Source organism: Phlebotomus papatasi, chromosome 1 (genome assembly GCF_024763615.1).
Source record: "Phlebotomus papatasi isolate M1 chromosome 1, Ppap_2.1, whole genome shotgun sequence".
NCBI lineage: Eukaryota > Metazoa > Arthropoda > Insecta > Diptera > Psychodidae > Phlebotomus > Phlebotomus papatasi.
Genome location: NC_077222.1, coordinates 23,415,187 through 23,441,085, shown reverse-complemented (window position 1 = coordinate 23,441,085; position 25,899 = coordinate 23,415,187). Strand labels below are relative to the sequence as shown.

Here is a 25,899-nt window from a genome sequence, read left to right as displayed (position 1 = left end):
TACGATCAGACCGATCAAATGTAGTTGAGGAAATTGGAGGATTACAATAACTGTGATTATGAAAAAAACAACATCTACGAAATTTAAAAACTGGCTACGAATTGCATAAATGGCAGTAAATTGAAATTGTGGTAATTTGCACGATTTTCCGCCAGCTTGAAGGTTAAATTTCAAATAAACGCTTAACGTTCAATGTGTCAAAAATTCTATTATACCCAGAAATTTCTGCATGATTGATTTCTCTGATAGGGTACTGTAAGCTAGCATTATTTCAGGAGAAATCACTGTATAGAATCTCATTCTCTATTTTCCTCCACTCATTTTACATATACTCAATATACACTTGGACGTGCTTCTGTGACTCCAAAATGATGTCATTTTTGCAATTTTGCAATTCAAAACCATCATCAACAGCATTAAATTGTTGAAAATTATTATTAAATAAAAAATAAATTGAACATGTCTCTCATTCAGCAACATGAGAAATTTTCACTTTCCCCAATGGACAACAAAAAACATTGATAGAAAGAAGATGAGAATCAAGTTTTTCAAATCCTGTATTTGTAACGTACCATGGAAGATTCTGAGAATTCTATCATCATTCCCATTGAATATCAATTAATAGGGAAGAAAAGAAAAAAAAAGAAACAGAAGGCACCTACCTGAAACATATCAGTGTTTGGATCTTCTTTGTATTCCACAATAACCGCCTGATTTCGGGATAATGTGTAGGAGATCGAGTGTTGTTTGGCATCCAGGATGGCCTGTGATGTCTGTGGAGATTGAACGATATAGTGCTTGGAACGTTTAACACCATTTGGATCTGCTCTCTTGTACAAGACAAATTTCGATCGACGTCGCCCCCGATCACCTTGTGGCAGGAAGCCATTGTATCTGCAAATATTACAAAAGAGATTGAAATTGTTAGATAGAGAGAAAAAAATGTGAAGAAAAATCCGTTGATCATTGAATTAAAAAATCATTTCACTTTTTTCCTCATTTATTCTTCTTTTTTCTTCTTCTTCTTTTTCCCCCCAACAATGTAATAACTCTCTTTGAGGTCTCTCAAGAGAAAAAAAATGAAGAAAAATTTAAGTGATGCTGATAAATGAAATATAATACTTTTCTTCTCACTTTATACCATTCCATTCATCTTCATTGAAAATTGAGACACATTTACAACTAACAATTATTCTATTCTCTCCAATACTCTACTCTCTCACCTTTTCTTGTGTAAGTATTATAAAATTATTTCTATCTCTCAAAAGCACACGCATTGTACATAATATAAACTTCAGAATAATCACAATTAAATGAAAATTATCTGTTTCACAGCTGATAATTGTTTTTAAACTAACAGATTGAGTGCATTTGTTATTCAAGGGAGAGTTTAAGTCTCATGATTTATTTTTTTTCTCTACAACAAATGAATTTAGAAGACTTTTCAAGAGAACTCTCCCTCACCAAGCAATCATCATCATCAGCAGCATCTAAAGAAGACCAACTGTGTGACTTCAACAGACTCTTCAAATTTTCTTTTTCTTCATTTTCTTCCTTAGGGGAGGCTCGGTCAGTTTGATACATGAATTTAGAATTACAATTTGCAACAGTTTTACTTCAATTTGATAAATAAAAATAAATACGATTAGAATCGGTTCACAAATAGACTCTCTCGGGTGTATTTAACTTTCGACCTTGAAAAATCTTTAAAGGGATTATTCAGAGGCATTTTCAAATATGAACGATACATTCACAATGGCATATCATCCCAGATTTGAAGATTACTCGAACTTACGAAATAAAACTCTCTGTGAATTATCTTTTCGAATAATTTTTGGGTGTATACCGATTTATTAACGATTAAATTGATTCACAAATCAAAAATCAAATGTTTGATATAGTAACATGCCCTTGCACAAATAAAAAGGGATATTTGAGAAAAAATCAAATACGATGTTAAATATGATTACTTGACCAATTCATTCCTCAAAATCCAAATGACTGATCTTCCACATTCAATAATTCAGTATGGCGAATTTTCCGGTCATATATATATACGAACGAAATGTTCGCCTAAGGTACCTCAAAAACATATCCAAAAATCATTGAAAAATCTTAGGCTATTTTTAAAAAAAAACCTTAAAAACATGGTTTAAGAGGGGATGGAGAGAAGTGAGGGGAAAGAGGTAAAGGAAACGTCAGAATACAATGTTTTTTATTAAGGTTCACCGAAGACCGAAAGTTGATAACTTTTGCAGTTTAAACTCCATTATGGTAACAAGTTAAAAAAAAGCTTTAGACCATATGACAAAGCGAGGGATTCTTATATTTCAGTATATTGGTAAAAATTAAAGTATCAAATTGACCCAAATTTGATCCTTTTGTAAAGGATGGATCAAATTAACATGTTCAATTATGATAAATGTGCATTCAAAGTATGAAATTTTATCCATCCTTTCCAAAAGAATCAAATTTGGATCAATTTGAGACTTTTGTTTTTACCAGTGTAAGTGGAAGAATTATTGAAAAGAAAATAGAAAATAAAGAAATACTCTCTCCCGTCTGAGCCGAAAGCTTTGGGAAAAATCGTTGTTTTTCTGAGCTGCTCATTATCCTCAACACTAACCGGTTTCTTCACGATGCAAGTAGCCCGTCCGGTAACCACCTAAGAAAATATTAACTTGTTCACAGCTTGAGTCGTCCGAAAGTAGCGCGTTTTCCCTTACTGCTCTCTTTCTCTTTGAATTAGAGCATTTACAAAGAGTTGCTTCATTTATTTATTTATTTATTTATTTTATTTTATTTATTTTCAAAAAATTCTTTTGAGCTAGAGCTCTTGAAAGCAAAAATTCAGACAGATATATATTGGTGTACAAAGACTTCAATGTTTGTGTGATAGCGGCTTAACAACGGGATTTTAAAATAATCGAAGATCGGTTTCGAACCTCAAAGAAAGGACATTTTTAATTCTCGTTCCGTCCGCGTGGTGGACGAGGTACTCAATTTTCCAATCTCGAAGTGTCTGAAGTTTTAGCACATGTCAGTCTTCACTTTTTTGTGGGGAAAATCAAAGAAACAATGGTCATAATACTCCTTAAAGACCTGGAATTCCTTAAAGACCTTAAGTTTTTCTCTCTAATGTCCTCTACACACTAGGAGAAATTTCTTTAAAAAATGCATTTTTAAAGAAAATTTCCTTTATCCTTGTAGACAGAAACGTTAGAATTCTTTAAAAAAGGCAATTCTTTACGAAAATTGCTTGTAGTGTATAGACAGCTTAATGCGAACATCAGACCTAAAGTCCGAAAATAGGTATAGACATGGGCTTATGCTGGAGAAAACTCAGCTCGAAAAATTTGGCGGTAAAGGGTCAGCCCAAACTATCATACATTGAGGATTTTGGATCAAGGATTAGCGTTTACAGCGTAAATTTCTATTAAATTTCCACACTTTGATTGCTGAAAGACTTCTATGGATTTTTCGTACAGAAAGATGCACTCTGACCTTCCCATTACTCCAATCTTAATGCATTTTAAGATTTTGCGACATTGCGCACAATTATTCTCCATGTTTTTTCACCCAATTGACATATTGGACATTTCGAAAAGCACCCAAAAACACCCAAAGTGAAGCTTTTTATTTTCAGCACTGGTACTGATGTCACCTAATCCCCTTAATTTCACTAGACCTCACGAATTTAGAAGATCAGCCTGATCCTCCAAATTTTAGGCTAATCCCTAAAACCAATCCTCTTTTTTCGAGCTCATCCCTAAGTCGATCCCTGTGTCTATTTTGGGCTTTAGGGATCAGAATGAAGATTAATGTCAATACAGTCATGAATTTGCCCCAAGTTTGGGGATCAAGTTGTGCGTCTAAATTCATGAGGTCTAGTGAAGTTTACGAGGATTAGCGACATCAGCACCAGCAGTGGCAAAAATTTAAAACTTCTCTTTGGTGTTTTTGGGTATTTCTCGAAATGTCAATTGGATGAAAAACATGGAGAGTGATGAAATGTACTGTAGCAAAATTTTAAAATGCATGAAGATTGGAGTAATGGGAAGGGCAGAAATGCTCCTCTCCGCAAGAAGTCTTCTAGTAAATACGTTTGTTTATTACTATATATTAAGAGCAAAAGATCCATCAGATTATAAAAAAAAAAATACTGCAATTTTTTGTTGGTTAGAATTTCAAGAACTCTGAAAACTGGTTTAAACACAGTTAAGTATGAAGACCAATATCAAATGAAATCACCAGAATCCAAATTCCAACATAGAAAACGTTATGGGATAGCTATCAATAAATTACTCCTAAAAGTATTATTTTCATACTTTGTAAGGACGAAAAACATAATAAAAGTGAATAATAAAAAAAATTGTGAATCTGCATCCACTGCCGTCTTGGCGTCACTAATCATTTATGTACAATGTCGTAAAAGCGATTATATACAGCCTCATATTCATTTCATTCACTATGTATAAAAACATAATCTAGTAAAAATATATAATAAATAAATAAATAAATAGCCAACCTAACATTCGCTTTTATGCTACTTCAATGGATAATTGCAATAAATGGTTCATAAATTTTAGAAGAAAAAAACCCGGAGACTTTTATTTTATTGCTAAGACCGGAAAATATCGTAAAAGATGAAACTGCTCTAACTTCCCTAAACTTTCCTACATGCCTCCCTGGAGTAGAAAAAAAGACCATGGTACAGAAAAATATCTCCAACAGATGATCATTGGACTTCTCGGGAGACTTGAATGAAATTACATTAAAAAGAAACTCAAGAGATATAACCCATTAGACCGAAACTGGTTCTCTCTCCCTCCTTGGTACACAACTCTTCCTGACCACAAAATACAGAAGAAGAAGAAAAAAAAGTGAATCGAGAAGAAGAAGAAGGCTTCCTGCCGTGACTGATGTCTTGTCTTCCCGAAGTGGCAAGTGGATGATCTCGCACAGACAATGATGATGATCGTGATCGTTGCTCACATGTTCTCAAATGTTCTTTGCCAGCCATGAAGAGGATCATTAGTATCAACTTTGAGATTGCTTTACCAAGTTGAAAATCTCTTTTTCCACACCAACAAATCCACAACCCATGGAGAGAGGAGAATAAACTTCGGAGTATAAGTGAAGAGATAGAGCGAATCAAACTGTCTTTTTAAGAAGCTAAACAACAAGATTTTGTTTCTTCCTTCTGGCTAATGCTGAATTCTAAACAGAATAATTTAGCATATACCTTTTCTGACCACCGCAGCATCAATTTCCACTCAATCTCCCTTCAAAGCACAATCTCTTTTCAATAGAAACAGCTAACAAGTGGAAGAAGCAATAAAAAATAACACAGAGGAGTTAATACACTCCATATGATGATCTTCATACTCCATTAGAAACTCTAAAAATCCATCTGATTGAATGTCTTCCAAAAGTGACTTTCAGGTGGATATAACCACAACAGCACAGTGGGTCTAATAAAAAGTGTCTTCAATAAATCGTTAATAAAATAGAACAGCTGAAGAGAGAATTTTAAATTGGTTATTGGAACGGAATAACTTGTATAGACACTGAGAAAAAAACGGGGGTGCGATCAACTCTTTTTGCTCATAACTTTAACACTTTTTAGGTGTAAAAATATATTAACACTTTTTAGTGTTAATTTTATACCCTTTTAAGGGTAAAATTAAAATGAAATGGGTAACTTTAACCCCTAATACACCTAAAAAGCATAATATTTACACCGATTTCGGATCAACACTGCAGGGTAAAATAAATATTTCCGGAATGTTATTTTAACTTTTTCGGATTTCTCTCAGTAGTGGACGTATCAAATCAATATAAAAATAACGCGTATGTGGATAAGCTTTAATTCCATCTGACAACACTTGTCAAATTTGACTCTATCCAAATTAAATGTCAAAAACTTTTAAAATTAGTGTTACCTGATGGTTCTCATACACACTCCCTTGTATTGCGTTCAGACAAATGATTTTTACAATTTTAACTAATATTATGTTAACCTAACCTTTATTAAATAAAGTACTGCAAATCAAACAAAAAACCGGAAAATTATAATGAAGCTATATCTGACATTTTGCTGTCAGAGGGTTACCCAATGGGAGCATTCAAAGCCGGCATTTGATACTCCAAAAGTGTCTCGGTTAAAAAACAATAGCCTTCTATTTGCACAAAATATTCAAAAAATTCAAAAAAAAAAATCTCGAATTTTCATAAGAAAAATTCGCACATGGTAACACAAATTTATAAAAACTAGAGAAATTTAAAACTAAGTAACTGTCAATGTAGCAACATTATGAGTTTCGTTTCTTTGATTTTTCCTACAGTAAAGATTGCCAAATGTTGACACTTGAGACACTTTGCAAGTAGATCAGGAACTACTTCAGACATCACGCGGACAAAACGCGAATTAAAAGTGTCTTTTTGGCTTTCGAAACGATCATCAAATGTATTTTCCCTTCAAGAAAATTCGAATATAATCCGGATGTTTGCATTTGGCTCACGAGATATTTAGAAAACAGTGCATAGAAGTAATTGAAACGACTAGACCTAGATGTCCTGCCATGAAATGTCAAAACCAACAAACAAACAAAAGTAATTATGCGTTATGCCCAACGCACAATAACTTTTGTTTAGTAAACATGTTTTTGACATTTCAATGAGAGTGAATGAGATCTAAATCTAGTCATCTTGCTCATTCTCATAGGAAATTTTGAAAACATGTTTACAAACAAAAGTTATTGTGGGTTGGTCATTTATGGCCAGCGTAGAGTAACTTGTGTTATTTCAACAAGTTTTCGAAACCGTTTTTAGAAATGAGAGAGATGACTATATCTAGACTTCATTCACTCTCGCTGAAATGTGAAAAAAATGTTCACAAAACAAAAAGAATTGTGCGTTGGCCACTACTCAAAATTTAAATTTAAATAATATGATTTAAAACATACGGGTGCAAACAATGAACATTTTAAATTATGCTTCCCGAAGACTCACCCTGTTTTGATTCTTTAATTCCAGACAGACACATAAAAATAATGTTTTCCAAAAAAAAAAACACTATTCTAGAGGTAGAAAACCCAAAAATCCAGCCTCTCTCTCTTCCCCTCTCCCAACAACTAATAAATTTTAAAAGACTATAAAAACTAGAGGAAAAAAATGTCATTTTAGATATAATTCCACTAAGACGACATTTCTCCTAAATTATTTATCCTGTGCCACGGTGATAAAAGCTCTCTTGAAGGTTTGGGATTTTTTTCCCCTTGGACAGAAAAGCAGCTTAAGAAATTATATAAAATGACAATTTACCATTTCAACACTAACGAATTAAATATATATTTTTTCCCAATCTCCCTTCGCACAACCATACAGCTAATTAAGTGTGAACACCAGGAAAAAGCGAACAAGAGCGAAAAGATATAAAAGTTTCAAAATTTCTTATCACACTTCACGGATGGTGAAATTTTGTGCAACAACACGAGTGATTTTGCCCACAACTTTTGTGATATCAAAAAATTTGACACGTGGCCTCATTAGATGGCTCTTTCATCCCGTCTCTCCATATACTGTTATTTATTATTTTATCCCCTCGTCATTCGCACTAGAATGCAATAAACAGTCTTCATTCGATTTCGCCATCATATTTAGAATAGAAAAGAGCCTTTCTCTTACCACAAGTGCTATTAAAATACCGCGCGACTGTTTTTATATATGTCCATTGAAGTGTAATTTAAGACATGAAACAAAATATTTAATTACGGTGAGAAAATGAACTGAGCAAATTATAAAAAAATTGAAGAGAGGATTTCCTAAGGCATCTACATATTGGGAGAAAGTTTCCTCAAAAATGGCTTTTTTGAAGGAAATTTCTTGCAGTGCCGTAGATAGAAACGTCAAATTTCCGTCAAAAATGCAATTTTTGACGATAATTTCTGTCAATGTGTAGAGACCTTTAGAGATGAAATGGAATTGTTAGGATTGACACGAAAATTTTTTTAAGAGAATTGATTGTATCAAAAGTTTTCCGATATTCGAGTGACAGCTGTCAAACACTCGAGATATTCAAAATAAAAATACTCTTGCATATTGTCCCGTCTGACAAGTTAAGCATAAATTAAAGCTTGAATTAAATAACTCATATCTTTCATACCTTACTTTTAGGAAACTCCCACTGAAAATACCCATTATCAAATATGTAAAGGACATTTTTTGCGCTCATAGTGGCGAGCATTGGAACTACAAATATAGTGTTGCCGGCCGTGTCGCTCGGCTGTAACTGACAAAGCAGGGTCAGTGACTATCCGGATATTTTGGCTATATGGGCCCGAGTGAGTCTGACTGGTTGAATGTAAAAAGAAGAAAACTATTCTCACAATAGTTCTGATATGACAATTCTTAGCAGTTCTATAAAATCCGCTCCAAGGTAAAGTTGGAGTACTGAGTCAGAACAGTATTGATTTCAGAAAACTCAAGCTCTATGGAATTAAGTGCAAAGAATGAAGTTCACTGGATGTGATTCCAACTTCGAACACCTTTAAAGCTAGAAATTTCCTGGTGACCTAAAATCTATCTCATGACCTAAATCTGATTTACCATTCAACTTATTGCGTGCCATAATTTGATTTTTTTTCCTTAACGAAATTATTTTATTTCCTTACTAAATTTTTATTAGTAAAAAAGTGAACAGTACAATAACTATTTGTTATATACAATTTTTTTACATGCACAATTAATTTACTGCGTAATTTATTATCATCAGTGCACACTACTTCGTACCAACTATATATCCCTGTAGTCGTTGTATTCAACTTCTTCTAAAGAGCGTTCTCAATTCATAAATTAAATTTTAAATTAAACTTCACAAGACCATCTCTCTCTCCCACAACTATCATCGTACCAACACTTCAAAAATATCAAACGGAAAAGGCGACCTCATATGACATTCTCATTATATTACAAAATAAAAAAAAAAAATCAACCAAATTCTCTACTACAACAACTATAACCGCACTGCAATTCTTTTTCATTCTCCACTCTATTAAATAACTAATAAAAATATCATTGAAACACTTATTTAAGACGCATTGGTATGAATTAAAAACCCATAGAATTAATTTGGATGAAAAATAATATCAATCGTATGCATCAATCAAATCTCCATATCTCAATGGATATTAATTTTGCAATTTTCATCCAGGAAGAAGAACTTCTCTTTGAAGTACCATCACGAATTTGTGTTGTTGCATAGAGAGAAAATTTTATATAAGTGGGAAGATACTCTAGGGCATTTTGCAGAATTTTCATGCATCACATAGCCAGTAATTATTAATGAAAAAAATGAAGAAAAAAAATAAGAAGACAGATATGAAAGAAATGATGCGTGTAGCTACAATATTGTAACCTATGACATTCACGTTTCTCCTCCAACGTTCTCCTTTTAAAACTCCCAACTTTAATGCAAAATTGATATAACGTTGCTTTTATATTCCTTCTCTTCGTCTTTCTTTGTATTCCAATTTATTACTTTATTGATTGTGACATCAATTGTTTTCTTGTTCATATTTAGTCTTCGATATAGTAACCCTCACTTAACTGTTAGAAAAATTGGGTATATGGATAGTAATCTATTCCATGTAACTTTTTAGAATATGAAAAGTTCTTTCGAATGCCGCTAGTGGCGTTCAATGCATCAAAGAATTCGTAATCAGGTCATTCGATGATTGAAACAACAAATGGAAGTTAATGAAGAAATGAGATTAAGTGAATAAATGTGAGGGGTTCCTTAAAACTTTGGGTGATATCTCAAACCGTTTGATCAGCACCAGAACTATCCAAAGCAACTGCAGATTAAGAAATTAGATTCTTAGTTGATTGAAATAAATAGTAAAAGAAATGCTGGCACAACATTCCATGAAGGAACTGAACTAAGCCTTCCCGCAAGGGAATTTCTAGATCTGCATTATTATTTTTTTATACGGGATGAGGTTGTTAGTCCCATGCCCGTGGAATCAAGTGCAGTGAAGCTCACTGGATGCAATCCGAACATCTTTAACGCCAGAAAAATTCCTGGTGACTTAAAGGGGATTCGAACCCGAGACACTTGCATCATAGAGCAAGTGCTCTACCACTTGGAATCATTGACTGCCCAAAAGAGAAGAAACTAAGTAATAAATTAGGTATTTTGGAAGGGTTTCTCTATACTGTTAGACGATATTTGCAACAATTTGGTCAACATCAAAGCTCTTAGTTGATTCAAATACCAAATAAAGAAACATTAAAGTTTATGTTAAATTAGAATACTGAAACTTTTTGGAGGGGTTCCTGGAAATCCTTAGACGATATCTCAAAACGTTTTGTCAGATATCAAAAGCGTACGAGACACCTAAATAGAATTATAAATGACTCCTTCCCTAATTGAAATAAGAAATGAAAGAAAACCAAAGGAAAGATTAAATTATGTTTATAATTAAAGGTGTATTGAAGAATTCTCCGCAACTTGGTTGATAATTCTAACCATTTAGTCTTTATATAGATTCTGAGGATCATTAGAAAATTGAGACATCACTTTTTTACTTGTTATAATAAGAAATGCAAAAAACGTAGTCAGGAAGGAAAATAAAGAAAACATAACTTGGGATTTGTAGAGGGATTTTACAATACCTTTAGATGATATCTCTACTTTTTTGGTCTGTAATAAGGGCACACATAATTCAAAACTTTTCTGACCGAAAAAAATAAGGAGAAATTAATAAAAAGATGAAAAAAGATTAAGAAAATTTTGATTTAAATAGGGGTTCTTTGATATCTTTAAACGGGTCCCGGTCAAAATCTCGAAAGCCAAAATCCCGAAAGCCAAAATACCGAAAGCCAAAATCCCGAAAGCCAAAATCCCGAATTCTTAAAAGTGTCATAGCTACTCCCGCGATTTCACTCGCGCTTGCTGGAGGCAAAGGGAAATCTTCTGTGTCTTGGAAAATTATTCTAAACATTTTCCTCCATATAATTTCATCCCTTTCAGGATTTTAAAAATTCGGGATTTTGGCTTTCGGGATTTTGGCCTTTTCGGGATTTTGGCGTTCGGGATTTTGGCTTTCGGGATTTTGGCTTTCGGGATTATGGCTGCCACCGCTTTAAACGATATCTCTAACCGTTTGCTCAATAACAAATATTGCGAAATCGTTATTCGTTTATTCTCTTCTTTTGCTTTGTTTTTCTGTATTCCATCAGAAACAAACTAATAAAATCCTATTAATTAATTTCTCTCATTCTCTCACATTTTCAGTTCAGTAACTCAAAATTTCTTGTAAATATGCAATATTGACATTAACTTGAAGATTGTAAAATATCGTTAAAATTATATAGGTCATTCTCCTTATCCATTCAGCTCATAAGCAAAATAAACAAAATATGTATCTCTCACACCCAAATAACTTTCCTTCCCGCCAAAAACCCATAAATTTTAACCATAAAATAGCCAAATGATCATACAAAACAATTCTGACAACTATGAATCAATATAGCGATCCCATATGGTCTTTCTTCTTACATTTTCCACCATCTAATTTACTCCACTTCTCTCTCTTTAACAGTTCTCTCACTTTCCATATGCACACGAATTTGCTAAGAATACAACATAAAATCCCCTAAAGATCCCTCTTTCTACTTTTATCTCTCTTTTTAGTCTTGTTTTCTTATGATGTTCAATGCTTTTAATAGCTCAAACAAAAATCTCTTCACTCCTATTTTCTTTTATGGGTATACAATTGAACTATCCAATTGCAGAAATTGATAGGAAAATCACTTGAATTACTTTAGTGCAACAAATGTAATTGCTATTTTTATTATTTCAATAAAAAAATCTCAAGTGAATGAAAATGTCTTTTAAATATCAACAACTTTCAAAAATAGACATACACAATCGTTAGAGAAGTAATTTATGTCTTCTTAGAGCAATCAATAAAGAATTGAACACTATAATCCATATTGTCACTAACTTTGGTTTCTAAATTATGCTACTTTTTTTCTCTTTTTACAACCCAAAGAATCACGCAGAAGAAATTTAGAAAAGGGGGAGAAGTACAAGAAATAGATAATATGCACGCGTGTTTGACGCAAATATCCCATGTACATTATATTTTTGAATTATTATTGAAGAGATGAAGAAATAATAAAATTATTATGAATAAATCTTTACTCATCCAACCAAAAGGAGTGGAAAAAAATAGAAAAGATGAAAAAGGAACACAATGAAGCAATAAACTCTGACAGCAAAACCTTCAGACATATTCGTCGACAACAATTTTGCCGTAATCTCCCAAAGAAACATTGAAATAGACAAGATATAAATCTCAGCATCTTTTTAAAGCTTACAGTGTATAACATATTCCCAGACATACAGCATTACAACAATCCTCATCTCTATCTCTTCTTTCTCTCTAATAGAGAAAAATGTTTTCAATATCTGTTTTTCACTTGTTTCTATCAATTTTTAGTTTAACATAACGCTGACAGAAAAATCTTATAAATATTATGGAAAGGAAAGGAAGAGTCGAGAAAATAGAGAAAATATATGTCCCCTTGATGTATACCAAATCACATAGTGAGATTATTTTAGTCATGAAATCAACATTAATATAGGCTTTAGACTGGAAATTCAACCGTCATCACTTGGTTTTGATACCTAAGTGGACAAAGTACTGGCTCTGTAGCGCAACTGTCCTAGGTTTGATTCTCAATATCAACCTTCTTTTCATGTGAAAAATAAATAAATAAATCAATGTCAACAAAGCTATTAAAGCCTAATAACAATAATACATCATAGTCTTAAGACTTTGAGATTAGTCATATAGCTTAATACGGGCTGCAGACCTAACTTAACTCTCTAATTTTGCAAGAATTTTTGGAAAAAATAACACAGGATAGGATTGGATTATTAAGGGAAAATAATCTATTAGATTCCGAAGAACCAATTAAATTGGTTGCTATTTAGGATTATAAGATCTTTGTGAACTGGCTAAATAACAAGCAATATTTGCGTTTCTTGACAATTAAATGGATCATATGCCCTTACTATCTAATCTTAAATCGACTTTTTTCTCAAAAATCTTGTCATAATAAGTCATTTGACTAAGTCTTGAATCTGAAGATCGTATTAAAGTCATTTTCTTAATCTGTGTTCGAATTGGTTTTAATGGGTTTGTTCTTGGTCAGTAGATTAATATTTCGAAGAGTAAAAACACTCCTAATCTAAACACTTAAGCTTTGAGTAATTAATCAAACTAACTTATTAGATTTAAATTTTGGATTAATCAGGAGCTAGGCATCTTATCTTTGACATTTCTTTGATTTTTTATTAAAACTTTAATGAAATTAAATACATAACAAAAAGGTTCTGTACCTAAAATTGATTTTGATTAGTAAAGAATTTTAAATGGCCATTGAATATCCTTGAAACCAGTAAAGATCTTTTAAATGGTAAGAAATAACCCTCAACTATTTAGATACTAAAATTATTCAATATATCATAATTTGCTCTTTTGCTCTTAACATTTAAATAATTTTAATTGATTTTCTTTGAATATTACAAATTAACCTAAAAACAAATGAAAAAAAAACATTAATATTCCCAAACTGCTATGAACATTAAATGAGGTAATGAACCTTCGCTTAAAAAAAGTCCGGAGATCAAATTTTATTTACAGAAGCCTTTCGTTTACGATTAAGAAGTTTTTGCTTAACGATTAATTGTTAATCAGCCTTAGATACTATCATATAAATCGGTCTTTGAACAAGAGGTTTAACCCAGTTATAGATAGTAATAGATCATTTGCTCTTAATAATCCAATCTTAAATATCTTAGGGTAAAATTTTCCAAGAATTCTTGTCTGATAAAAAATTAGGAAAGCTAAGCCATATGGCTAAGCCTTAGGTTTGAAGCCCGTATAGATAGATTCCGATAGATCTTCCGTTTATCGTCTTATTGTCACCACTTATGGCCACTACCAAAATACTCATTAAACTTAATAAGTATTAGAATTTCTTTGATCTTTTCAATTAAATAAAAAATGTTATTAACAATAGAATTATCCTAAACCTTAAACCATTTATTAATCGCTAATTTTTTCTACACCTTTAACAACTCAATTTAATTTTCTAGCGGAAAAGTATGACTCCCAAGAAAGTTAACCATAACTTACGAGCTTTGGCATTAGTTAGTGCAATGGATATATAAAATGAGACAATTTAATCCTTGAATATTAACAAAGAATAATTTCCAACACCATGCGTGTCCTAACAATCCCATAAATCTCTATTCAAAATGCACCAACCCAGATATTTTTCTTAATCCTAATTGATTTAAAGAACAAAATATAGAAACAATTCTTATTTTGAGCTTCAAGCTCCATGTAATCGGAGCCTTTCTAACACCAAATTTCTGTTTCAAATTGCTCAGAAGAACAAAATCCAATAAAAATTTTCACTCAAACATTTCTAGACTGTAGAAAATTGCCGTCAAAGAGCATATGAAAAGTTCTTCAAAAAGAAAAATACTCAATAAACACAATGGTAAAGCAATAAACTTCTACTAATTCCCATTTAGCTCCAAATTAGTTTCACTCCTATGCATAGCATTTTGGCTGACAAAGCCTCTTTTACAATTCATCAGCCATCCATATTAAATGTAATCCATTTTCGGATGGATTTTTCTTAAAAGTCTGACTATGCTTTCTCCAGAATCCAATAAAATAAATCATCTTATACTATATTAGCACAAAATAATACCACTGGGCTCTTATTTCCTCCAATTTCACCCAATTTTCCACTCATATGGCTACAACAATGTTAAAGGCAAGACAATAAAAAAATTTCAGACATAAAACCCCCACACAATATTCACAAAATATGGGATAATGACCTCACATAATTTGCATTTGTTTTTTACAATTCATCCCATTTGCCAAATTAGAATGCGAATAACTCAATTGATTTCCAGTTGACACTCTCCAAACATATTTTGTGATTGAACTGAAAAAAAATTGGCTCTTGTATTGCTCTAAAATTAACACCCACAGAATTTTAAATAAAATTTCCGCATGTTCTAAAAATGTGCCAAAAAATGAGATACCGTAAACAGAATGAGGAAATAATACTTTCTAAATCCGCGTGGAGTTCTTTCGTTTTGCCATAAATTTGACCAACTGTGAATTATTTAGTTTCATTTACAATCTCATTCTAACCATTTAGTCATGCTTCATCTTCTAACGTTCTGAGACAAGTAGACATCTCAGGGGAATTGGGTCAAAATAATGCATCATAGCAGTTGAAGCACATACCGTGTGGCTCTATAGCAAAACCACTTTCATTTCCCAGACAGAAAACATTCTGTACAAGCACTAAAAGTGTCCAAATATTCTCTGGCCAAGTGAACTAAAGGGCCATTTGGGACAAAAGTCAGCATCACCAATTGACTTTTTTATTCCTAGTCCTGTGAGTGCAAAAAGAAGTGAATAAGAAATCTACAACATCAGCATCAAGGATACCTCTTAAGTGCTCAAAATAAAAAAAAGACATAAGAACTCCTTGCGGATATCTGGCAAAATTGAAAATTCTAATTGTTTGCCAAAAAAACTCAAATAGATTTTTATATTTCTGTATGTTAGCAAAATTATACGACTGGAGAATTTTAAATTAAAAAAATAATGAAAAAATGAAATAAAAACAAATTGTCAAGAGTTCATTAACACTGTTAACCTTTTCTCCGCATGGGGGCACTATTTTCAGCCGGAAATGGTGCTGTACGCTATTCTCAATTTTTCCATCTCAAACTTGGAGTTGAAAAAATTCTCTATAAGTCGCTTATATTTTACATCTTGTTATCAATTTCCTCATAAATTATCAAACAATCTTTTTTTCATCTGCTCAAAGCATAATAATTGGTGCAATAATATTTTGTAGCTCGAATTTAAACCTAATATTTTGTGATAAGAAATCAGAACGACTTAAAAAAATTAAAAAAAAAACATTTAAATGTGATTGAAATTATTATTTTTCAATAAAAAATTATTATAAAATATATAAAGACTTTTAAAGATGAAGAAAGACAGAAAAAATTACTAAATGCTCAGATGCACAAGAAATTATTCTACCAGTTTATATTTATATACTTTTAGAATCAGTAAAAAAATGCTTTTAGACAAGAGATTAAAATTTAAAATAAAAATTAATATTGTCTACATTCAGTTATAAAAAGTCTGAGTATTATCAAAATCGATCAGAAATACATACGCTCTTAAGAAAAGACCTTTTAAAAATTCAAAAACAGAATTTCTCAAGGTCATTGAAGGACACGACGCTGTAATAAACGCTTCAACATTTATCAGGATTTAAGAAAATAATCTTCCATTACGGTCTCAAAGTAACCTAAAAAACATGTTTCTGGACGAAAGCAGGTAGTCAAAAGTATGAAAAAAAATCTTTATGGATGATAAATTTGTGTGGGGGAGGGTCATCCAAAACACAGGGTTTATATCTCCGAACCTTCGACTTTTAGACTCACGACTGACAAAAATAATACAAAGAAATGATGAATTTGTTATAAATGAAACAGGTAACTGTCATCAAGCAAATATGCCTCAATAGGCTCCGGTGGACTGGTCATTTGGTTCCCATGGATAAGGACGTCCCAACCTGTAGGGGAATCCTGTAATTTTCGTGGCATTGTCACGCGTGAGTTCGAAACCTGACAATGCCATTCGAGCTTTTTTAGTCATATCATATGAGTTCGAAAATGAAATTCATTGTATTTTTAATGAAATTCCTTTACTTGATGATTTGATGAAAATACAGTACGTTTTGGTTGATTTATTTAACAAAATTCATTATCATTTGAATTGTCAGAAATCTCAAATATGTGACTTCTGACAATGCCACGTGAGCTGAAATGGCAATGTCACGGCTACAGAATCGCATTTTCGAAAAAGCTCTCCTAAATTCGAACCCAATTTGTCATATGGCATTGCCAGAGCGTTACAGAATTCCCTTCCTGGAAAATCTTTAAAGGCAGACTCTATGCATCGAGGAAACGAGGCCGACTCAGTCTCTGATGGACCAACGGAATGGACCAGGACGTCAGCTTATTAGGGGTGCGGAATTGGAGAAGTGATTATTAGGCCAAGACCAGCAATTGATTGTAGACCCGGTTAAATATGTATGTACCGTAGATGGTGCTGACTTTGCTCTCCGTGGGAGACTTTGCCCCCTATTGTTCATTAACTTTTCTTTAATTTTAATGTTTGAGAACGCTCTTCATCGATAAGACATGTGAGATCGGATCGGTAAAGATCCTCATTAAACCTTAAGTGCTAGAATTAATGAAAAGCTTATGAACAGGAAGGGATCAAAGTCAAGTAAGTCAATAGTATGAAGTAATTTCTGATACATTTTATTTTTTACCAAAATATTTAGATTTTTTGGCACTGTGCGAGTAATGACCAGCGAACAATAACTTTTGTTTGTAAACATGTTTTCAAAATTTCCCATGAGAATGAGCGAGATGACTAGATCTAGATCTTACTCACTCTCATTGAAATGTCAAAAATATGTTTACTAAACAAAAGTTATTGTGCGTCGGGCATAAGCAGCAAAAAAAATTGTATTTGGTAAGCAAATACAATTTGGTAACCAATTTTGATTAACTAAAAACCAAATTTGAGCAGTAACTCAATTTAGAATTGTTAGTACAGAGAAAAGGGATAATAGAGAGGTTTTCATTTAACTTACAAACATCTTAGATGTTACCGGTTCCGGCATACCTTTTAGATCCGAAAAATTTCATGTGATCTAAATTTCCATTCCTTTCTTTCTAAAATGTCTTGCATCTATTTCTATTCTCGGCTTTCACACAAAATTCCAAATTTAATTGATTGTGAAAAAATTCGTATAGGATTTTCCATCATTGAAATTTACTGAAATGTACATCTCAATTCACTTTTGACGTCTTTGACAGTTCGCTGTATGACTTTGACATTCAGCGCATATTCAGCGCCCTGATTTTATTTAGAGAAAAATCGAATTTCATGAAATCTAAAAGTTCTACCGGAATTAGACACATTTTGATAAAGATTTGGGTTTTTCTGACCAATATTTAACATTCTATTGATAATTTCTTTTGTATTTTGGTCAATTTGATTGTATTTTGCCGATAAAATTTAATATTCTACTCATAAATTTTATTTTTTTGCTGATCAAATTTATTTTTTCACTACTCAAATGTTCTTTACCGCTCACAAACGTTTTTACCTGTCCTAGTTTGATTAAGCAACAATTTATTGAATAAATATCAGCAATATGAAGATTTCTAATCTCATTTTAGCAAGATAACTGAGGGTTAATCTATAATAAAAGCTTATAGGTGTCATATTACGAAGAGTCCAATGACACGATTTGTTGGCCTGTAGCCAATTTAATAGATTTGTCTGATGTTTACAAATTTAGTGTGGTTATTGTGAGACTTTTTGGAATTGTCACAATAGTTTTTATTATCTATATAACATTCAATTGATCCAATTATTTTCTTCATTCAATCATTTTCTACAAAAGCATTCAAATACTCTTGATGTTGATACTAGTACATTTATGAGCAGCAACAACTGTTTATATATGAGAAGTATAAAAAAAATGAAATATGAAAATCTCAATGAAATATTCAGCAAACAAGAATACGATATTTGATCAACAAAAATTTCATATTTGACAAGATACACTAAAAATGTATTTTCTACGTGGTTTGTTTTCTTTTATTGTATTTTCTTCCCTTTCATCACTTTTATATAAATAAATCAAAAATCCATCACTCCTGTCCTTCTCGCCTCTGGAGATACCACACTGAACCTCATTGAGAATATTTATCAATGTGCCATCTCTCAATTGACTGTCCATTATAAAATTTTCCCGATGGAAATCATAAACAAACAAATGTTCCCAAACAAACATTAAACTAATCTCTCGTAATTCTTCTTCATTTGGTTTATATGGAGGGGTCAAGAGCCCCTTTGGTCACAAGAGACAGATAGATAAAAAAAAATCTAAACATGAATCACAAAATGAATGGTTGGATGCATTTCCTGTCGCCTTTATGTGTCAACGACAAACGGTATTGAAAAGAATAATTAACTCTATAATCGTTTTCCACGTTAGACCTTTGTTATGTGCAACGCCGTTGAAATTGTTAATTCGCACCAACGATTTTGATCATATATTGCGATATTTTAGAATCCCTCATATTCAATTCAACCTTTCTTCCATCTATTCAACCACTAAATAGCACACCATATGAAACATCATTATTAAAACTATTTTCACCTAATAGATCGTACCATCTTTATATAGGAACCGACCCTTCCGAACCTACATTGATTTCTACATCTACCGTCATTTGTCTTCGGAATTCACATCATTTAGCGTCTTTAGCGTCTCTTAGCAATAATATGCGAGAAATGCATAATCATAATTTTGTAAGTTCTTGTGGTAAATTCTCATGTAAATTGATTGGTTTTAGAGTTTAGAGTTCGCAACCATAAATAATTGTATCTAGTTTATTGCATAACTCCACCGATAACACTTGCACGTTTAGAAATAGAAATCTTATGAAGATAAAACTTATTATAATTTTTTTTTTAAATAAAACCTTTAGTTAAAATTCTTCAGTCTTATCTTAAGAATAATATTCGACATTATTCATTTTGAATAGTTCTCACTTTTCACGTTTCTTAGTTTTATATTGGTCAGGTTATTTATTTCCTCTTCGCTATCATTATCTTATTTTTATAGTATAAATTTTATTGATACATATATGCGTGGAATAATCAAAGCTAATCAAAAATAAATCGTGCAGACTTATTTTAATTAAATTATCTACGTTTTCCAATTTAAAAAAAAACTGGATTAATTGCTGTTTTATGGTGCTATTACAATAAAAAATGAACATATTTTTTTAGCATTAAATATGTATAGTGCTTCTACATAATCGACTTTTCTTTGAGTTGGTTCCTGCTTGACTGTTGGGTGGTTCTAGACCACGTCGAGAACTAGTAGAAATAATCAAGACAGGAACCAACACGAAGAAAAGTCGATAATGCAGAAGCATTAGAACAGTTAGGTGCTAAAAAATGTTAAAGGGAACAATTTCCTATTTTCATATTCAACTGGAATAGCACAATTGTTGTAATATAAAATATGAAATAAAAATGTGTTTTAAGCACTTTACTGTTCTCAAGCGCTTCTACATAATCGACTTTGTTTTGTATTGGTTCCTGTCACAACTGTTTGGTGGTTTTATAACACTTCAAAGACTGGGAAAAACAGCCAAGACAGGAACCAACACAAGGAAAAGTCGATAAAGCAGAAACACTTGAGAACAGTCAGGTGCTAAAATAACATGTTCATTTTTCATTGGAATAGCACCATAGGATAAATTTTAAACTTTCCTAATAGAATGGAATGGTTTAATCCAAATTAAAAGGATTTAGAATCAAAGTCCAGAGTATAATGTTGATAGAGATGTCATTTAATTGCAAAACAGAGACTATTTTTTGCAATTTGTGAAATTATAATTTGTTTTTGAAACTCAATATGAGTCATTTTTGCAAAATCCTTTTTATAATCTTTTAAGAAATCTATATTTATCAGGTTTCTACACTATTTCCATCATTTATGCATTAAATACAATAAATAAATTTTATTATGCAAAAAACATTAAAGAGATCCTTACAAACTGTTTAATGCACAGAATGCAATTGTCATTTTGAATAGCTAAAATGTAATATATAGCATCAGATAGCTTTCAAAAATTCGTTTTTGTACTCTTCTTCTTTTTTTGAACATCACGCTAAATTCAATTTAGTTCAATTTAATTTTGAATGGAAAAAAGTTAGATAGAGATATGCAAACCTTTTATGAGAGAAAGAGATGTGAATTTTAATATCGTGAAATTTTACTGTTCTAAAAGGTGTACCAGAGCCATTTTATTTAAAAACTGCTAATTTTAAATAAAATAAAATCAGTTATTTAATTTATTATCACAGGACGATATTTAGGGTGATACTCTAATGAAAAATGGACATGTTTTTTTAGTACATGACTGTTCTCAAGTGCCTCTGTATTATCGACTTTTCTTGGTTTCTGTCACGACTACTTTTCCCAATCCTTGCCGTGTTCTAAAACCACTTAACAATCATGACAAGAACCAACTCAGAGAAAAGTCGATTATGTAGAAGCATTTGAGAACAGTTAAGTGCTAAATAAACATGTTCATTTTTTATTGAAATAGCACCATTATTTAGTAAACGTTCGAGGAAAACTTTTCAAGAGCAAATTACAGTAATTTAATAATTTATCTGGGTTAAATTTGAAACACAAAATTAAAAAGATAAGAAAAATATTCTGATTTAAAATTTAGGGCAGAATCACATTGACAATAAAATGCTCGCCGTAGTCTCACCGTATTTCGTTAATTCATGCATTTTCATTTCAATTCTTACGCAAATTTTCCATTACCGTATTACCCTATCTCATACTCGATAGCACTAGGTGAAAATAATATAAGAAAATTGAAGAAAAAAAACTGTAAGAGAAATAATTCGTACAGTTTTGTTTTTTGCTCACTGTTTATCGCATTTTCGTTTATTTCTTCAATTTTCTTATATTATTTTCAACTAGTGTCACTGAGTATGAAATAAGGTAATACGGTAATCGATAATTTGCGTAAAAATTCCAATAAAATGCGTAAATTAACGAAATACGGTGAGCATTTTACTATCAATGTGATTCTGCCCTTAAAAGAAAAGAGAAAATTTTCAAGGTATAGTTATGTTCAAGGTATCATACCTTAATTAAATTTAAATTTAATTTTATTAAGTTGGACTTAATTTGATCATAAAGTGGAAATTGACCTATTAAACATCCAAAAAGTAAATATTCAGTTGATCACAAATAGCCTTTGGGATAATATTTATGCTCACAAAGGGCAGATGCTTATTATAATAAATTTACTGAAGTGCAAAATTTGCGCGAATTTAGCGCCACTGGTGGTGAATAGTCGAATTTTCAACATTCCAAAAACTTATAAATTGTCACATAAAATCTTAAGCACTTCAAAGAAGAAATTTTCAGTTACCTCTAAACCATTACATAGCCATAAAACTTTAATGATTCATACAAAATAAATAATTAAATAAACTTACCCTAATATAACTAATTCTCCATATTTGACTTTTGGCTTATCCGAATCACTTTCCGCCAAAATTGGAGACTCTGTACCGTCGGTGCTGCAAAGACAGAAAAAAGAGAAATGATTATTAAATTGAAAGCAGGACGAACAGTCTTTTCATTTAAATCACTCATTAGGTATGCATTAAGACTTGTTCTTGTGTTAAGTTAACCGCAGTCAGGGAGATAATTAAAATTTTTTCCAATAATTGCGACTTTCATTGAAATGCATTACTAAATATGAAACAAAGAGATTGACGACCTCCTTCATTTTTCTTCATTTTTTTTTCAAATAATATACAATCAAATTGCAATTTGTGAGCAATCTGAGTTATTTATCCACTTCATGGTCATATTCTTTAATTAGTCTAATCTTGTTATACCTCATGTTCTTTCTCTCTGTCTCCTCTCCAAACATTATTCTCTCTACCAATATATACTTTTAATATTTTCATTGCACTGATTATTATAAAAATAGACACTACCATCAGGTGATATCTTTCAGCCGTCTGTCTTCATCCGATAACAATAACAATAGCTGAGTGAGGTCTTTAGCATTGAGGATAAAAAACATATATTTTTGTTCTCTCTATTTTACACTTTTCAGTGAATAAACTTTGAATTGGGGCAAAAGAACTTTTAGCAAATTTAGAAATAACCTGAGAAAAATTCTTGATAAACAAAAAACAGCGACAATTTTAATAGAAAAAGCAAGGTGTTTTCTCAAACAATCACAACGTGAGTTTTTATTGCTCGCACTCATAAGGAGAGTAAGTAATATACACAACTGATGTGCTCACAACCGAAGTTTTATTCTCCAAAAGTGTCCTGGCTAAAAGGTAACAAGCTTTCTATTTGTACAAAATATCGTTAATGTCGAAAAGTCAACCAGAATACCGTAATACCAGAATAATACCAGAGAATACCAGAATTTCATACTAAAAATTCGCGCAGTCATAAATAAATTCATAAAATGCCACAGTAAAAAGCTGTCAGTGATTATGAAGAATTTTTATGAGTGCAAAAACAAGTAGAGCTTGATTCTCCAATTGTGTATTGGCTAAAAGGTAAATGGACAAGGACAAGAATACTAAACTTCATTGTGTAGTTTTTTTCCCCACAAAAATGTGAAAACCGACACATTTTGATATTTGACCACTTCGAAATTCAAACAGGATGTACCTCAACCATCTTGCGGAATTATCTATAAGTAATAATGTCTCTTTTTGGCTTTTGAAATAGATCCTCGAATTTTTCAAACTCTACTTGTGAATGGTGAGAATATGAACAAAAGGAACGAAGTAAAGACTGACATTAATTAAAAAAGAAAAATAGCAGCCTTAGTACGAGAACTCTGTCAAGTCCTTTTACCCTTTAAGGACGAGTGGGACACCGGTGTACCAAAAACACAAACATTTTTTCTATTATAGAAATTTATTTTGTCCAATAAATAGTCCGAAAAAAATAGTTTTTATTTTTCGGACCACAGTGTCTCATTCGTCCTTAAAAAGGGTTGATGCACCTTTAAAAGTATTATAATGAGAATTTTGGATTTAAACTCCCTTAGAACCTCTTTCACCCCTTAAGAGTGCGTAACTTTATTTTTAGTATAGTCGCAGTGAAGGAAACAGCGCTTTAAGCAGATTCTAACCTAACTAAGATTTTTGGTTCTATAATGCTTTACTTAAAGAATTCTACAAGACTATATAGGAAAAAAAATGCTTCTTGGACACTCGCGACTCTACAAAATTCGAAAAGCGTTTTCCTCAGCAATTACATGAACAAAACTAGAAGAAAATTCCATTTTCTTTGCTTTTCGAAACTAATCTTCGGATTTCGAATATTTTTTTGCTTGGAAAAAATCCGGCTTTGAACGAACGAAATCTCTCAATTTTGAAATCTATTTTCTTTATTCTTCACATACTTATTACTGTTTTTAATATTAAGTATTTTGGCAAATTTTTAGTATTCTGAGTTTCGTGAAAAGTGAAATCAAATTATTTGCCCGCTTTTGATTTCTCTGTTTCAAACCTAAAGGCCAAACGGCAACAGATACCGCCTGCCGGTTTCGCATGACCCCCCTTCAATTGTCCCTTTCATTTATATTTTCGATTTATTCCTTGTTCAACGATTCTTTTCCTTTCGTATTTAATTTTAGTGATTATCCAGTCGAACAATTATTCCACAAACACAAAGGGCTGGAATATTCGTCCTTTTGAATCTTTTAAAAATAAAATAAAACCTCTCAGAAGAGTTAATTTCCCAACCGATTTGGTCAATTTCAGATTTAGTGGAAAGGTCTTGGAATTTTCAAGACAACTGTACTGATCTCATCCGGTCTTAAATGATTTACAAACCAATTTTAATCGATGTAAAAACAATTGTGAATAAAAATCTGTAGAGTGATTAAACGTTTTATTTCGAGCATTTCGCAAAGCTAGAAGTCTTCGCCATCTCTTTTCTCATTCTTTTGCATTGGATAAACTTGAAACTCTGAGCATTCACGACACAACAATTATAGTATACATTATAAGTACCTGTCTGGAAACTTCAAATTGAGCCATGAGAATCTAAAAAAGAAATAAGAATCAAGAAGGAACGTAGGACAAATATACTTTGTCATTCACAAAACCAGACAGAAAAAAAATAAAATGTAATTTTCAAATGTTAACAATGAAAAGTATAATAACTTTTTCATTGCATTATTACCTCTCTTAGTACTCATACAACTTAACATTTTTTTTTCATTTAATTCACGCGTATTTTTGCCTCATTTCTGCAAACAACCACTTGGGAGAGAAAGACTATGTCTCACACGTCTGTATATAAAACAAAGTGTGTATAACAACTTTATTGACAGTTGGCAACTTGCTGGTGGTTTGAGGTGATTGTTTTGTGAATTAACAGAGCATGTCCTTAATTGAATTATCTATCTATGAACGAGGAGACAAAAAATACGCAATGCGATATGAGTAGAGTTCCTGGCATAGGGGAAAATAATTACGAAAAGCAAAAAAAAATTCACTATTAACCAGGATCCGGGTTTTTAATTCATCACAGTCTTTCACTTTATTTCTCTCGTCCGGGAAGTTAAATGATTCTCCTCTAACACTGCGAGTTTTTCTTCCCAGCTAAACACAATTTTTCATCAAAACAATCTGCTGAATAATGCTCGAGAAATACTTTGAGAAAATTATGAAATTCTTTTTGGTATAAAAACCATTGACATTGTTTCACGGTTAAATTGCTGTTTGTCACAATTCAATTCCTTTTTTGTCAACACTGTTAACTGTAATACATAATAAATGTTTTTGGTCAAAATTGGAGACTCAGGAAGAAAAACTCCCATATATTAGCGGACTTTGCTGAAAAAAAAACAGCTTCAATTGTACACAATTGTTTATAATGGAGCTATTACAATGAATATATTTTTTTTGTAATTACTTTCATAGCCCTGTGATGTATTTCAGAACGACCAATGAATATTTAATTGAAAATTTTATGAAGCAATAATTTTTGGCCTTTGGAGTTGATAATTTCTTTCCATATGAAATTCAACTATTTTAGTTCAATAAAAAAGTGAATATTAAGATAAAGATACTTTTGGAATTGATAAAT

General features: G+C 31.8%; 1 protein-coding gene across 2 annotated transcripts in view; it reads right to left on the bottom strand.

Moving 5' to 3' along the window:
- The window catches only part of LOC129798267 (protein pellino), a 97,775-nt gene that overhangs the window by 43,888 nt on the left and 27,988 nt on the right, over nt 1–25,899 (bottom strand). For both annotated transcript variants that reach the window (XM_055841319.1, XM_055841320.1), the window contains exons 2-3: nt 22,257–22,340; nt 663–894 (exon numbers count right to left, since the gene is read on the bottom strand). In XM_055841319.1, coding sequence (XP_055697294.1) covers nt 663–894; nt 22,257–22,340 — 316 coding nt within the window. The remainder of the gene's footprint in view (nt 1–662; nt 895–22,256; nt 22,341–25,899) is intronic.